The 17,269-nt window shown below is 39.3% G+C and overlaps 1 protein-coding gene across 1 annotated transcript; it reads right to left on the bottom strand.

Annotated features, from left to right (window-relative positions):
* Positions 1-1,568: 1,568 nt before the first annotated feature.
* Positions 1,569-16,593, bottom strand: LOC117291862 (hyalin-like). The gene is made up of 13 exons (XM_033773800.1): positions 16,400-16,593; positions 12,594-12,695; positions 10,441-10,558; positions 9,186-9,259; positions 8,583-8,852; positions 7,679-7,797; positions 6,356-6,518; positions 5,555-5,824; positions 4,893-5,153; positions 4,255-4,408; positions 3,341-3,474; positions 2,470-2,573; positions 1,569-1,955 (listed from the first exon to the last, which is right to left on the bottom strand). Exons 2-13 carry the CDS (start codon positions 12,682-12,684, stop codon positions 1,812-1,814), a joined length of 1,902 nt encoding a protein of 633 aa, XP_033629691.1. The 5' UTR covers positions 12,685-12,695; positions 16,400-16,593; the 3' UTR covers positions 1,569-1,811.
* Positions 16,594-17,269: the final 676 nt, after the last annotated feature.

Raw genomic sequence — 17,269 nt, 5'->3', positions numbered from 1 at the left:
TTAAGTCTTATTTCACAGTCTCATATATGTGCACAAGTATGCTCTTATATTTTACATTTCAAACAGTTCATAAAAATGCAAAATATCCACAAGCCATTATACAACCATACATTTGACGGTAACACCTTAATAATGCAATAACTATTTTGAAAGTAATTATCATAATAGAAGATTTACCAATAACCAATGTCAGCTTTATACAAATGGAAAACGAAATCGATGATGACTCAGTAATATTATAACAATGTTTTGCAAACACTCAAAAGAAACAATACAAAGTATACTAATTTCTAATTAATTATTGTTCGTTGATTATGAGTTATTTTTACAACAGCTTGTAACCAAACGCGTTGCAAGTTCATATAGTCGTCAATATTGTACAATTTGTGTAAACATGGGAAAGTGGTTAAATATTCTGCTCAACGATATGGTTCTGCGCTGTGTAAAATAACAATAATTGTTAAGATCAACCTCTTCCATTGAGTACCATCACCAGTACGTACAATAGTGCGCGGACAATTAATTTGTACATAGATTTGCCATTGCCAAAGTAAATGATGAGACTTTGTTATGTATAAGTGGGCGTGTCAACCTCCCACTTTTCCCGGCGCCGTTGAGTAGGCCTACCATTATTTATATCCATATAATATCCATACCATCCACTGTATATTTAAAGGCAGTGTACACTATTGGTAATTACTCCAAATAGTTATCAGCATAAAACCTTACTTGGTAACGAGTAATGGGGAGAGGTTGATAGTATAAGACATTGTGAGAAACGGCTCCCTCTGAAGTGACGTAGTTTTCGAGAAAGAAGTAATTTTCCACGAATTTGATTTCGAGACCTCAAGTTTAGAATTTGAGGTCTCGAAATCAAGCATCTGAAAGCACACAACTTCGTGTGACAAGGGTGTTTTTTTCTTTCATAGTTATCTCTTAACTCCGACGACCAATCGAGCTCAAATTTTCACAGGTTTGCTATTTTATGCGTATGTTGAGATACACCAAGTGAGAAGACTGGTCTTTGACAATAACCAATAGTGTCCAGTGTTTCAATGTATATTTCCCAAAAATTTGTACACTACTTTGCAAGAATAAGTAGTTTTCTTTGTAATAACTATGCTTTAATTTGTAAAACATTATCAAACAACGAACAGAAAACATCTGTAACGTTTATCTAGCTTTCTTCTCAATTTAGATAAACATGGGTGGTATGTCTTTTGGCAGGTAAGCCCATACAGTTCTACGGCTGTGCAAAAAAAATTCTGCCCCTCAAAACAAGTATCCTCCCCAAGTTGGTGACCTGAACCCCCCCCCCCCCACCCGGATATTTGAAATGGAGTTTAGAACATCAATGAATATGACTCCCAGGCCAGCCATCTCCCTTGAAAGAAAAGAAAGAAGGTGCACTCAACATCAAACTGTGGCCATAGTAAAGATGTTTCTTTTAGGTAGGGGCCTACATTTAGATTTTAGATTTGGTAAAAATCAAAGTGTTTTTCATCTGGTTGTCATTTGTGGTTTTTGAATATACTTTCTTCGCACTGTTACTATTCTGGGGGGGGGGGGGGTGGCAAATTAATCTTATTTTAAAAACAGTCAGAACTTAATTTTCATTCTCATTACAAAACCTAAGCATCTTTAGCTTCTGTCACTGCGAGTATTTTTACTGCTGAATTCATCAAATTGTTTAGGGCGAATTTAAGTGACGTTTACAATAGGTAAGAATAAAGTAGATGTAATTCAACAGTCTGTATGGGTCTTATGTTGCATAACATTGCCAACGGATAGTTGTTTGCAGTAGAATGGGCTCATCGAAGTCTGGATACTGGACCAATCATTGTATTTTCATATTCTTCACCGTCATTCCCTCGAGCGGTGTCAGTATCATCATATTTGTTATCCCCTCGTACGGTGTCAGTATCATGGTATGCGTGGGAATTCAACGAGGTTTTCTGCGGAGAGACAAAAGGTATTTAGTTGTCACTGAAAAAGGTGGAAAGCCTGCCTAGTCATGACGTTTGAGGCTGTCAATGTTGTTGTTTTGGGGGTTTTGTTTGTTTGTTTTTTCTTCGAATAAATGTGCCGATGAAATGATGCATTATACCCCGGAGTCTATATTGGCCATTGTATTTGATTATGGAATAGGCCCCTACTGCGAAGATCAGCACGAGCACAGCCATTAGCATGTGTGTCACCAATTCAGGAAGTTCAACAGAATAAAGTGCGCCACCCAGAGCTTTTTCAATGTCATGTTCTAAAGGGTACTGTGCATTTTACGGATGCTGTAGTTTTTTGGCTTGCCCAGTCTGCCTACTCATTCGTCAACTTTTCAATACATTGTATGATCATAGAGCAGGACGACAGTTTCACAAAGAGCAGGTAATCGTTGGTTTTTTTTTTTGGTTTTTTTTTGGTTTTTTTTTTTTTTTTGGGGGGGGTGTTTCTGAAGTTTAGTTGTAACTTTACCTTGCAGATTACTCGGTACTTCCAGTATATAATGACGATGACAATCAACTGTATCACAACAAGGACACCAAGGACACACCCGACCGCCAATGTGACATATTTAACTGTAAAGTAATCCAATCACAATAAAAGTTTAAAGACAATATTTAGCTTGCTGATGAAGATTTGTTGAAATCAAATTAGGCCTATTCTTAGAGTGGATTCTCTTCTGTAACGCTAAGTAAGAGCAGTGACAAAGCGATGATGCTCATGGCACACGAGAGCATTATAATAGTGGTCGCAGTGTCACTTGTTTCATTCAAAACCCACAACCTGTGCCCAATATCATAGAGCTGCTAAGCACAAAAATTTGCTTATCATGCAATTTCTTCCTTAATAAAAACAGGATTACCAACAAAATTTCCATTTGTTGCATATTGCTTGTTACTGCAAGCAATTTCATGCTAAGCAATTTTTTATGCTAAGCAGCTCTATGAAATTTGGGCCCAGGGCTGCCAAGTAAGACATTTATCACGGTGTGGCCATCTTGATTTTACTCCATTCCAACTCATTGTAACCAAACTAAGGCTGGACGAAATAATAGTCTGGTACCATGTTTGCGCAATGAATTTGCATTCATTACTATTATGGCCAATATGGTGACAGCGTGATAAAGGTCTGTACCTTACTGTAAAAAGGGGCTCCCCTGCTTCAGCCCCAGGGTTTAATAGGCTGCAACGGCCCCTGGATAAAAAAAAATAGTTGATTTGTAGCCCACACCTTGAGGTGGCCTTCGGGTATGTGTGTCTGGCAAATTGCATAAAAAGGGGGGGGGGACACAAGAGAGAGCCCATCTGAGTTATCTAAGTGAAGAATATGATAAATAGCTCACGTGGATCTGTTGGAACAGGTTTGGTCACTCCTGTGGTAACCAGTATAGTCTTTGGGTTGCTCTTCATGTCGTTGTACAAGGATACCACGGTAATGAAATATTCGGTCTCGTTAACCAGACTGCTAAATTCAAAACTGGTGGGAGAAAAGAAATCAAAATGTGTTGTTGATGATGTTGTTGTTGTCGTTGTTGTTGTTGTTGTCGTTGTCGTTGTCGATGTCGTTGTCGTTGTCGTTGTCGTTGTCAATGTCATTGTCGTTGTCGTTGTCGTTGTCGTTGTCGTTGTTGGTGTTTTGTTGTTTATCTTTGTTTTTTACCCCTTTTTTACCAATGTTGTCCCTTTTTTTAATTTTTTAATCATTCCATAATTTCGTCGTGAGGTTGTATCACCAATAATATTGGATACGTTGGAAAATTCCCATGCTTTGTAGCCGAACAGGGCATTTTACCACTCTTTGGTGTGTACGGTTGGTCAGACCGCTCTTTTATGTTAAGGAATTGTGGCCTTTTGATTATGAATCTATAACCGGGATTGGTAAAATGGCCACAAAGCCATTAGCTTTTGATGAAACATCGTGTTGGGCGATACATGGACCTCTCTTTTGTTTATAACAACATACGCCGGTTGGCATGGCCGGCCGAATGTAAGCAAAACAATCTTTCTTGTTTAACAAAAAAATTGAATTTGTTTTACATTTTTGTAACGATTTATTAGCTGACTCGTATGATTTGTTGATTTGTTTCCAACAAGTTCAACTTATTGTTGAATATTTGTGTATTACTTCAAACTATCTATCCATTTTTTATTTTGCATTTATGGCTTTCCATAGTTTGCCAACATCGGTTGGCAAAAACTCGGGCTTTGCGTTGCAATAACAATATTCACAGCATGCAGACTTCGTCGGGGTTCCTACCTCGTTCCCATCATATTGGTAGGTTCGGACTGGTTGCCGGGCGATATTGAAACGTCATATGAGTCTACGTCGCCCTCTGTTGGCGGATCCCATGAAATTGTGATAAAATCCTCAAGTACGCTAACTGCTCGTAAGTTTCTAACCCTTCCTGGCCCTGAAATGGAGTGAAAATTTAAATGAAATGAAATAACCAAAACATGAAATTTGTCAACTTATTAAATGTTGAAAGAATTAAACAATCAATCAATCCATCTACTGCTTTTTGAACACCCAGCAGATTGGATATGGGCGCATTACAAGTCTTTATTATTATAGTATTGCATAATATTTACAAACATTTAGCTTCCCGTTTACGATTTTTTTAACACTTTCAGAAAGACCCACTGTCCGAATCCACATTCTGAAATTGCTGATATACATTTAGTGTTTGAGACTACATGTGCACCATTGGGATAATCTGCTCACTTGTAAACTTAATTTGACGTTAAATGTCGGTCGCGGTGATAGCAAAATAGCCGCTGTTCTGAACAAGACTTTACTATCAAGACTACGGTCCTCTCGCAACTGTTGCGAGAGAGCCGTTTCGCTACCACCGCGACCACCAGACAATTAACGATTTGTGCACAAGTCTAGCTTACTGGTCGTTTGGGTGGTTTCAAGGTGGAACCCGAGATTGCTCAATAACTGGATGCGGTAGTTGGTGTTTGGCTTGAGACCAGTAAACTGAGCCTCATTGAAGTTGTGAAACACTGTACGAAAGTTCTCCACGGCATCTTGTGGCTCGATGGTCAGCATGTATGGGTTCAGTTCATCGCTGCTTTTACTGACGGCTGTCCACACTACCCTGATAGTCGACTCGGTGTAGTTGTATGCGATGAGGTCAGACTCCCGAATAGCAGCTGAAACAAGTTAGTTCAACGCACAAAAAACAAATAGAGATTGTTATAAATAGTGTACATTGTATTTATTATTTTCAGTTGATGTCGTAAGTATTTTAATTTAATAACTGACGAGAAATGCCGAGTTGACTGCATAAACTCTTTTACTAAAGGTTAACAAGTGTATGTGAGCTTACGGGAGTAATTTCCTTATGTGGGTCTAAGTTGACAAAGTGTAGCAATGTACCCCCACAAGGAAATTATTTAAGACAGCAGGAGGCAGCCGAAATACATGTCATTTTCCCCGTCGTCTCGTCATTCTGCAGATGCTCAGACATCCAACTCATATTATGTATGCACGTATCGTATAAAACACAAACTTCATACAGTTTTCAAAAAAAGAAATACCGCGTTATTTTTACCTGAGGTTATTAGTGCGGATGTGGCCTCACTGTAACCGAGTCTGTCCCCCGTACCAACAACTGACCTTACGGTCATTTGGTAAGAGGTCCCCGGTCTCAAACTGTCCACCTCAACTCTGTTTGTGGTACTGGCCACATACTGCACCCTGTTTCCCGGAGTCGTCACCTCGTACTGGTCCACTGTTTGCTCACTTCGACTCCAAGAGAGTACCAACGAAGAAGGTGACGTTGTACCCCATAGCGCCTTCAAGTCTGTAGGGGGCAATGGCTCTGGGAAAACATAAAAAAATGCTTCCTGAGTGTGAGTCTTCGGGGTTTTTTTAACGCCCGAATATTCCAAAACCCTATTGTTATTTCCAATGTTATGGAGTCGAATTATATAATAAATATTACATAACGTTTAATAATGAGAACTTCTCTAGTTTTCTAAGTTGTAATGTGATTTCGAAAGGTTATTAATTTGGTTACCATAAACAACATAGATTATGTATGTTGAAAGAGTACTGATAATATAATCAATTCTCCTGTCATAATTCGAGTAAATTGTTTATAAAAGCTGGTGCGTGATTTGTCACATTTGCTCCTAAATCACACTATAAGCCACAAGGTTTTTTTTCTTAATAGTATTGGTTGTTCACACAAAACATGAGCACTATCTGCGGTTTGTCTGTCAGCTCTACCAGTCCTGTATAACACGTACAGGTGTACAAGAAAGCAACAAGGAATCAAAAGTCATACAATACAGAAAGCAAAAATGTGATTTAAAATTCACAGCAAATTTCGCACGACGAAGGAACTTACTCGTAAAACGAGGTGCCATTGCAGTTAGGAGCTTTCCGTTCACAAGGTTCTCAACCTCGACAATATACAACTGACCAGCTCGCAGATTACACAACTCCTCGTACATATACGTGCTCGAGCCACTGGGTACGATAACGCGTTCTTGTGAATTTTTTCTTTCACCCTGGCGAGAAAACAATTATTGAAAATAATAATCAAAGGTAAACCATATTTAACTAGTCTTTCACTACACATGATATTTTGTTATTTTAACCTAGACCTATACTGTATCACTTCTTTTCAGGGCCCAAATTTCATAAAGCTGTTTATTAAAGGCAGTGGACACTATTGATAATTGTCAAAGACTAGCCTTCACAGTTGGTGTATCTCAACATATGCATAAAATAACAAACCTGTGCAAATTTGAGCTCAATCGGTCGTCGAAGTTGCGAGATAATAATGAAAGAAGAACACACCCTTGTCACACGAAGTTGTGTGCGTTTAGATGGTTGATTTCGAGACCTCAACTTCTAAATCTGAGGTCTCGAAACCAAATTCGTGGAAAATTACTTCTATCTCGAAAACTATGGCACTTCAAAGGGAGCCATTTCTCACAATGTTTTATACCATGAACCTCTCCCCATTACTCGTCACCAAGTAAGGTTTAATGCTAATAATTATTTTGAGTAATTGTCAATAGTGTCCACTGCCTTTAATCAGAAGATATTGCTTAATAATTTTCTGCAGAGCAGATGTGAGCATGATACCAGTCCGAATGACATGTACAAGTGGCATGGTAGTTTGGCTGGTAACCTTATTCTCGTGAGCAAAATTTCGTTTTGTTACAAGCTACTTTTTCTGCTTTAAAGGCAGTGGACACTATTGGTAAATACTCAAAATAATTATTATCATAAAACCTCACTTGGTATTAAAGGAGTAATGGGGTGAGGTTGATAGTATAAAACATTGTGAGAGACGGCTCCACACCAAGTGAGAAGACTGGTCTTTGCCAATTACCAATAGTGTCCAGTGTCTTTAAGCAGAAAATATTACTTAACAATTTTCTGCAGTGCAGGTATGGGCAGGATACCAGTCCGAGTGACATGTACAAGTGACATGGTAGTTAAGCTGGTAACCTTATTCTCGTAAGCAAAATTTTGTTTTGTTAAGCTACTTTTTCTGCTTTAAGGGTAAATCATAGTTTGTCAAATTCTTCATAGATATGCAGCTGGAATTTAAGAATTGCTGGTTGCCTGTTCTATACTTTTCCTTCTGAAAGTCTCTTCCAACACTTTTTTGAACTCCAAGTAAAGATTGTTTGGTTAACAGAGATTGCAATCTTGCCTCTTTATAATAATAAATTGAGTAGTCCGTTGTTGCATTATCTGCTGGTTCCGGCCATGTGACTGAGAGACAATTGTCACCACTATTGTAGACGAAGATTATATCTGCCGGCGGTGTATCTTGGAGAAGATAACAAAAGTATATGTTAAATTTGCATCGGTGTATTGGTAAAAACAAAATTAATAAGAAAAGATATGGTGCCACATTGTGTTTGAGCACGGTTCCATACGCTGTAACAACACATGAAGGAAGATTCACTCCTGACGTTTTGCCAGTTATTTATTGCGTTGTGCGGTGGTTGTGTATATAACAGTCGGATTCCTGTCCCATCAAATTTGTTATATTTTTTTTTTTAATAGAAATTAATCATCTTTATTTGTCATGAGAGACAAGAGTCTAAGCGTCTAAAAGAAGACGCAGTTTTTTATGTTAATTTTTCTAGATGTTGGAGTGAAAAAAGAGGGGGAAATCCCACAAACGTATAAGGTGGGGGTCCACATGCAAGTCTCCAGTCTGAAAAAGCGGGACACACGCCGATGGTCACAGGGAAACTGGCCCCGGAGAATCTTCCCCCTTTATTGCAAATTGGCTGGAGGTGGATGATTCAAAAGAGGGCGCTACACAGAATAAGTTTGTGCACGGTTTGCCGTTGGGGGGGGGGACAGAATCTCCGGGAGACAGAATCTCCTGCCACACCGGCATTTAAAGACATAGAGAGCAAGGAAATAATCTGCTAAGCCAACCTGATTGCCGACAACTGAATGAAATGTTGAATTTAATGCTGTTTTGAGAACCAGGACTTACTAGGCTTAGGCTCTGTTTAGGCACCGTCTTTAAGGAGCCCAAGCCTGGGCCTAACCGAACGTGGTTTCGAAAAGGGCCTAATAAATGACACGCCACTTACATTTACCAGCAGTCATCACTTCGACAGCAAAGGTGCACATAGCCAAGTTACCAGCCAAGTCGATTGCCGTGTATACCACCTCTGTCGAGCCAATGGAAAACTCGTCGCCCGGCTCGTGTGTTGACGTCACGGTCGGCTCGCCTGTGTTGTCGACGGCCATTGGTGAGTCCCAAATGACTACAACGGTTGCCATTTTGTTGGGCTGCAACAGGTCGTAGCTGATTTGTTTCTGTATTGTTCGAGGGCAGGTGAATACAGGGGGCGCTATGTCTGGATTTAGTGCACAAAACAGGTAGTATTTTTGTAGTAAGAAAATTGTACCATCAATGACTATAATGTTTAATTGGCTCTTCAAGACATGCAATTAAAAATTTACAAGTGCGTGTATGTATAACATGTATCTTTTGCACAACAAAAGTTGCATTTGAAGTTTTCCCTTATATATTTTTTAAATACTTTCGTGTTATCAACAATTTAAGGTGAAATCTCCCCTTTTGGTTTTAAAACTATGGCGAGTTTTTTTTTTTTACATACGCATTTGGTACAATCATTCATTATAATTAACAGTTGTATACTCAGTATGAATGAATATGTCAGACTCACCATGTACAACAATCGTGAAAGAGCATTCGCCATCATCGTCCATGCACGTCACAGTGTTGCTGCCGATTACGAATCTGAAATAGTGAGAGATACCACACATTTCTTTTAAGGATTTCGTGATGTCGTGATACTAACGTCTTTTTCATTTTTAACGAGGCTCGTCGTCGGGCAGTCATTTATTGCTGTAGTACAAACATTTTAAAGTGAACAATATTGAAAATAGTTATAGATCTAAATAAGTTTTTTTTTTTTCGGGGTCGAAATGGTAATGCGCCTGTGAACTTGTGCCTTTTACGTTTGCGAGTTTCTTTGCTTGCTTGCTTTTTGGGGATGGTTTTGTGTTTTTGTTCGTTTGTTTATTTGTTTGTTGTGTGTTTGTTTGCTTGTTTGCAGTGTTTATTGTAGCCTTGCTCAAGGCAGTCGCATTCGTAACATCGCACGACACGATGCCCCCGTACACTATCCGCATGCGACGGCCTCCGCATGCGGTTAGTGGTACGAGTGCGGATGACTTGTGTGCACAGTAGTCGTACGATGTGACAGTGTGTATACGGGTGGGTCATGCGGTTTGATTACACGCACCACGCACAGTGTATACGGGTGGGTTTACAGCGGCGTCTTTTCGGAGCGAATAATGCGACTGCCTTCGGCAAGGCAATGTTTATTGGTGTTTGCTTGCTTGTCTGTCTGTCTGTCTGTCTGTCTGTCTGTCTGTCTGTCTGTCTGTCTGTCTGTCTGTCTGTCTGTCTGTCTGTCTGTCTGTCTGTCTGTCTGTCTGTCTGTCTGTCTGTCTGTCTGTCTGTCTGTCTGTCTGTCTGTCTGTCTGTCTGTCTGTCTGTCTGTCTGTCTGTCTGTCTGTCTGTCTGTCTGTCTGTCTGTCTGTCTGTCTGTCTGTCTGTCTGTCTGTCTGTCTGTCTGTCTGTCTGTCTGTCTGTCTGTCTGTCTGTCTGTCTGTCTGTCTGTCTGTCGGTCGGTCGGTCGGTCGGTCGGTCGGTCGGTCGGTCGGTCGGTCGGTCGGTCGGTCGGTCGGTCGGTCGGTCGGTCGGTCGGTCGGTCGGTCGGTCGGTCGGTCGGTCGGTCGGTCGGTCGGTCGGTCGGTCGGTCGGTCGGTCGGTCGGTCGGTCGGTCGGTCGGTCAGGCGGGTCGGTCGGTTGGTCGGTCGGTCGGTCGGTCGGTTTTTTGTTTGTATGGTTTTGGGTTTGTTTGTTTTTTCATGATGAATATACAAAGAGAAATAAACTAGTATTAAACTTACAAGGTATTAGGCCCAGGGTTGCATGTTTGATTGACAGCTTCTTCGAACTCAACACTCCTGCCAGTTGGCTGACCAAAATTGTTTGTGTTGACGTCTAAGTCCGTTGGACAGTCGCTAACTGGAAAGGAGAACAACCATTTTATTTGGGTTTGGGTACTTTTTACATAGGACACAAAACACAAAATGTCCACGATTTACACTACACGGTTTAAAGGCAGTGGACACTATTGGTAAATTCTTCATTCGCTATTGCCAAAGTAAATGATGAGACTTTGTTATGTATAAATGGGCGTGTCAACCTCCCACTTTTTCCGGCGCCGTTGAGTAGGCCTACCATTATTTATATCCATACCATCCACTATATATTTAAAGGCAGTGGACACTATTGGTAATTACTCAAAATAATTATCAGCACAAAACCTCTCTTGGTAACGAGTAATGCGGAGAGGTTGGTATTATAAAACATTGTGAGAAACGGCTCCCTCTGAAGCGACGCTCCCTCTGAAGTCATCCTCTGAAGTGACTTCTTTTCGAGAAAGAAGTAATTTTCCACAAATTTGATTTCGAGACCTCAAGTTTAGAATTTGAGGTCGCGAAATCAAGCATCTGAAAGCACATAACTTAGTGCGACAATGGTGTTTTTCTTTCATAGTTTTCTCGCAACTCCGACGACCAATCGAGCTCAAATTTTCACAGGTGTGTTATTGTATGCATAGGCTATGTTGAGATACGCCAAGTGAGAAGACTGGTATTTGACTATTACCAATAGTGTCCAGTGTCTATAGAAAGCTTCCCTTAAATTACCTGCTGAGGTGCTGTAATGTTCGAGAAAAGGAAAACAAGTCACAAAAAGACAATTCGTGACCCAAACCCTTTAATGAAAGTGGATTGGTCGAGTTTTAATCATTGCTATATCCTCAAACTAAAATGGAGGTAGTTACTGCATGGAACAGCTTGCGTACGTCCTAGCTCTTTGATGTTCCAGTAACTTTCGTGCATAACTGAATGTTTGTCTAAAGTTTAAAGGGGTGTCGTGGCCGAGCGGATAAGAGCACCGAATTCAAGCTCTGATGCAGAGTGTGGGTTCGAATCCCGGTCATGACACTTGTGTCCCTGAGCAAGACACTTAACTATAACTGCTTCCCCCCACCCAGGGGTAAATGGGTACCTGTGAGGGCAGAGATGGTTCTTGTGATTGATTTAGCCGAGTAGCGCATATTAATGTTGCACAGGCTGCATACTCCCCACCAGGGAATTGAGATGGTTTAAGGAGTGAATTAAGGCCCAGTGACCAGGGGTAATAATGTGAAGCGCTTTGGGACGCCCTCCGGGTGTGAAAAGCGCTATATAAAAACGGGTTATTATTATTATTTATTATTATTATTAAAGTACGTGTATTTCAGTGCTTAAAAAGGGATAATTAACACTCTTGTTCGTGTTTGCTGATAGGACCATTGATAAAGACATCAACTTTTACAAAAACTAAAGTGAGTAGCATAATCAACAGTAGTCTAGATGCACGTTTATGTTGAATTGGTATAACATCACCGATAGAGGGCGTTCGATAGTACTGTGCGCGGCGCGGATCGGAGAAGTGTCACTGATACGGAGAGCATTATCTTTTTTTTCTGCACTACGAAATTGGCACTGTCGTAGTGCTTTTCAATGAGGAATTGTGTTCTTCTTCTAAATCGATTAAAAAAATGTAATCCTTAAAGACACTGGACACTATTGGTAATTGTCAAAGACCAGTCTTCTCGTGTATATCTCAACATAATGCATAAAATAACAAACCTGTGACAATTTTAGCTCAGAAAATGAAAGAAAAAAACATGCTTGATTTCGAAACCTCAAATTCCAAATCTGAGGTCTCGGAATCAAATTCGTGGATAATTACGTCTTTCTCGAAAACTACACTTTTTCAGAGGGAGCCGTTTCTCACAATGTTTTATACATCAACAGCTCCCCATTACTCACCAAGAAAAATGTTATGCTGATCATTATTTTGAATAATTTCCAATAGTGTCCACTGCCTTTAAAAAAACTACAATGACATTGTTTGAGGATGGCAATTCTAATGTGCAGGGGGGATCGTAGTGATAGTGAATGACAACGTCTTGCACAAAGACTTAAACAGTAGGTCCTCAACTTACCTGTACTTACGGCCATCATCAACACGATAGAAATGGTAAGCATCCACTTGAATATAAGGCCGTCGATCGGGACAAACTTGCCCATTGCCATGGTTGTGGCTTCTGTGACCAACCGAACAAAAAATATACATTGAACTGGTTTGAAATAATTGCATTTGAAATCAAAAGCAGCGGTTTTGATTTTCCCAATCACCGAGTGAATGTCATGGGTTCGAATCCCACCCGAGGCCTATCTGTAAAGATTTTCCATTGGGTACGGAAAAGCTAGTGTGCGCGTCGCTTGTCAGACAACTGTGACATAAATAGCATAAAAATGACGAACATGTTACGAGGTAAACATTTTACGGATTGGGTTTCAGAGAAGTGTACTGTTAGGATTTGTAACTTTGCAGTATATGTGAGGTTTGCGGTAGCACCATGGTGCTTCCGTAAACCTTAACTAAATTTCAGAGTGTCTTTATGGTTCTATGATCTTCAAGATTCCGTAGACATTGTACACTTTATTCACCAATGTAAGAGGGTTTATGGCGGAAAGTACTATCGTTTTATTTTAAACTCTTCATTTGAAGTTGTTTTTTATGGACTTGTTTTTTTAAAGTGAAGTGCCGTCTCGTGATTTGAAACATGAAGTTTTTGTTATGAACCTTATAATATAATAGATGTTAAATTTGCATCGGGGATAAAGATTATTAATTTTGAATATAGGATTCGAACTGCCTCTAGCTACCGGGCAACCTCGGTAGTCTAGTTGGTAAGACACTGCTCTAGAATTGCAAGGGTCGTGGGTTCGAATCCCACCCGAGTAACATGCCTGTGATATTTTTCACAGGACTCGGGAAAGTACTGAGTATACAGTGCTAACACACATCGGTGTATGGGTAAAAAAACCAAAATTAATAATCTTTATCCCCGATGCAAATTTAACATCTATTATATAGTTGCGGTACCCGCTGCCAAAACATAGGATTCGAACTACCTCTAGCTACCGGGCAACCTCGGTAGTCTAGTTGGTAAGACACTGCTCTAGAATTGCAAGGGTCGTGGGTTCGAATCCCACCCGAGTAACATGCCTGTGATATTTTTTTCACAGGACTCGGAAAAGTACTGAGTATACAGTGCTAACACACATCGGTGTATGGGTAAAAAAAACAAAATTAATAAACCTTATATTAATAGCATATCGCGAGAGTTGGTCACCAGCTAACAGCATATGAGAGTATAGAAATAAATGTATTATTGAATTGAATTGAATTGAACTGGGGGAAGCTGAACCTCAAAACCCACTATAGACTTTTATCAAGAAGCATTATCTTGTTTACCTTTCATTCACATCCAAAGCAACCAGACTGAGGCAGTGAAAAATGTTTGTGGCCCCTTATTATAAAATACACGTAGTATAGACGATGTGACCTATGTTTACATTCAAACAGCCTGGTATAATATCAACTTAGCAAGACAATTTTCTATGAAACACAGCCAATAGGCCTACTTACGTAGAAAATTCATTTGCTAAGTTAATAATCAGCATTTAAAATGTGTGTTTTCAAATCCATTGTACTTGGCTCTGTTTATCGGTAAAGGCTCGTAACTTCGGCATCCTTTTTAAAATAATAGTTGTGAACTTTTATTTGAAAGCAAACATTTTCAGTTTCACAGTCTGTGGCCTAAAGGGCATGGCTGTGCCGTGGAAGTATGGAAGTATAGTCACACTGGGGTGTTCACCCGTTGAGTAGACCCACCGATGCGTATTTATTGAACTCTATTCTAAATTGAATAGTTCATTCACATGACCGAGTCCTTATGAATTAAAGGGTTTTCCCCTTTTTTTTTTTTTTTTTTCATTACGAAATAATTTTACATGACAAATTTACTAATTGAAGAATATTATACGGAACACAATCGCTGAAGTTTCAAAAAGTCCCATACCTTCGGCATTGCTCTCCCTACACCATTCTCTGACAGTGATTGGAAACAAGTCTATACTATTCTTCCTCTGCATATGTTGTGTAACACTTTCAAGTATTTTGAAATGGTCTTTTGGTGTTTTGGGTTCTTATGTATCAACACAAAACAAACACCTCAAAACTTGCATCGGTGATGGTTAGCTTCCCTTAAAATATTACTTGCTGAGGTACTGTGGTTTTTGAGATAGTTATAAACAAATTCACTGAAACAATTTGAGGGTGATACGAACACAAGGGACTTATACGCAACTCTCCTGAAAACATTGCTCTCTGATTTTCATTTTTGTGTTTCCTCCAAAATTTGATGATTGAAGATGAAACTTCCACAGGTATTATTCCATACACCTTCATTCACAGAGGATATGGATTCACTTCACGGCCAAAAACTTGATCTACAAAAGGTATCAATAACCCTTTCAACATTAAACCTTTCACCTCTGACAAAAGCTCATAATTCATTTTGACAATAAATTGTGAGCAAGGGAACGATTGGAATTGATCTGGAACTTACCCACCATGCACCGCTTTGATGTTTATCATTAATTTTACACCTGCTCAAAATGGTTTGCTAGCATTCAAACACATACAATAGTCTAAAACCATGGGTTAAATTCCTTGTGTGTGGAAAAAGGTGTACAAAACATATGCTTAGACATGTGTTGAAATTCTAAACACTGAGTGCAAACCCTTGATTTTTGTTAATAGAGGGGTCGATTATTACTCTTTTGGGAGTTATTAAAAACACTGGACACTATTGGTAATTGTCAAAATCCAGTCTTCTCGTTCGCAACATATGCATAACATAACAAGCCTGTGCAAATTTGAGCTCGAGTGGTCGTCGGAGTTGCGAGATAACTATAAAAGAAAAACATAACCCTGTCACACGAAGTTGTGTGCTTTCATATGCTTGATTTCGAGACCTCAAATTCTAAACTTGAGGTCTCGAAATCAAATTCGTGGAAATTACTTCTTTCTCGAAAACTACGTCACTTCAGAGGGAGCCGTTTCTCGCAATGTTTTATACTATCAACATCTCTCCATTACTCGTGCAAGTGAGTTATGCTGATAATTATTTTGAGTAATTACCAATAGTGTCCATCACTGCCTTTAAAGGTAATTACTCAAAGTAATTATTCGCAAAAATAATGAAGTCACTTAGAGTTTTCGGGGTAGGATTATTTTTCCACGCATTTGATTTCGAGACCTCATAATTAGATTTTGAGGTCTCGAAATCAAGCATCTGAAAGCACACAACTTCGTGTGACAAGGATATTTTTTTCTTTCATAATTATCTCGCAATTCAACGACCAATTGAGCTCAAATTTCACAGTTTTGTTATTTTATGCATGTTGAGATCCTACACCAATGAGAAGACTGGTCCCTGACAATTACCAATAGTGTCCAGTGTCTTTGTGAAATCCACCCTGACCCATTAGGAAAAACTTTTTCGATTAGCATCAGCAACATCTACATCGAATCAAAAAGATAAACCGCACCAATATTGCCTTTTTGGGAGACGTGACTGTTACTCACAGTGACATGCTAAAAAATAAACAGAAGATACGGGTGCCGTGGTCATTGTGCCCCTGGTCTTGGCCTTGGTGCCCCTTCGAAATTTTCAACCGGACTCTATAAAAGGTTATTATTTCCAATAGAAGTGCGGATATGGCCGCCGCCCTCTCAAAGATAAAAATCAAGGCCTGTATGTTGATAAATATCGCTACTGGTTTGTTTGGATTTTACATTTTGGAAACTAGACATGTATTTTCACTTCCTGGTCCTATGAATGCTGCATTGCTAAGTAAAGCAGCACAACTACATTATTTTGTCAAATTCCCTTACCGTCTCTCGTTGAACAGCTTCGTCAGGATGGACAACTTCAACACTCCAAACTGAACTTTTTCGTCTGCTTGACGCAATGGCAAAACAAGTGGTAAAAAGTTGGTAATTTGGTGACTTGTGGATGCCGCTGCTCAGAAACCTCTGAACCAAACAAACCTTTCAGCATTAGTTCATGATAAATACAACGTATAGTGTATGGAGCACACAACCATTGGCGGTTCTTCCTCGATACATTTAACTATGAATTATTTTGTGTGAAACAGAGCATGTCCAAATATTGTTTACCCTTGCGTCGGATCTGTAAAGTATAAACCTGGTGTGACATGAACTTGGCCTTTTGCAGGGCTCTTCATTTATTTTCTTAAGACATATTAATTGTCATTTCTTTCAATATTGATTTATTGTTTTTCTCCGGTATTGTTGGTCCTAGTTTATTTAAACCATTAGTCTTGTGAAGAACAGCTCGATCGAACAAAACACACACACACAAATTGTTTTCAGTTTGCTTGTTTTTTACTTTTTTGCATATATTTTTTCAATGATTTGTCATGATTTATTTCATCATTATTTAAAAATGAGTCAAATCAACAGAAGTCTGATTTGAAAGAAATTGTTTAAATAACAATTGGTAACTTAATTTAACTTTTTGTAGCAAAATGTTTGGTTGGTTGCGACATAACTGAAATTAAAACCATGATTTTCTCCGTAACATGTTGAACTTTCATTATCTGCCCGTCAGTGTGTGTCTTCACAATAAACAGAAGTTTACACCCACAACTCGATTTAAAATCATACATTTATTTCTTACCATTATTTTGATCTTAACAATTTACAACAAAAAAGAAAAACAAAGTGTAAAACAAAAACCAC

This window comes from Asterias rubens, chromosome 6, assembly GCF_902459465.1.
Source record: "Asterias rubens chromosome 6, eAstRub1.3, whole genome shotgun sequence".
Classification (NCBI taxonomy): Eukaryota; Metazoa; Echinodermata; class Asteroidea; order Forcipulatida; family Asteriidae; genus Asterias; species Asterias rubens.
The sequence above is the reverse complement of the archived record's forward strand: the minus strand, read 5'-3'. Positions and strand labels throughout refer to the sequence as shown.

What these genes read in the sequence shown, in the direction of transcription:
- LOC117291862 (XM_033773800.1), bottom strand. Translation starts at nt 12,684, where the DNA reads ATGGCAATGGGCAAGTTTGTCCCGATCGACGGCCTTATATTCAAGTGG. An exon ending in CAATTTATTATTATAAAGAG is followed by an intron (nt 6,519 to 7,678) that starts GCAAGATTGCAA and finishes TTTTCTCGCCAG; the next exon opens with GGTGAAAGAAAAAATTCACA. An exon ending in AATGGCACCTCGTTTTACGA is followed by an intron (nt 5,825 to 6,355) that starts GTAAGTTCCTTC and finishes ATGTTTTCCCAG; the next exon opens with AGCCATTGCCCCCTACAGAC.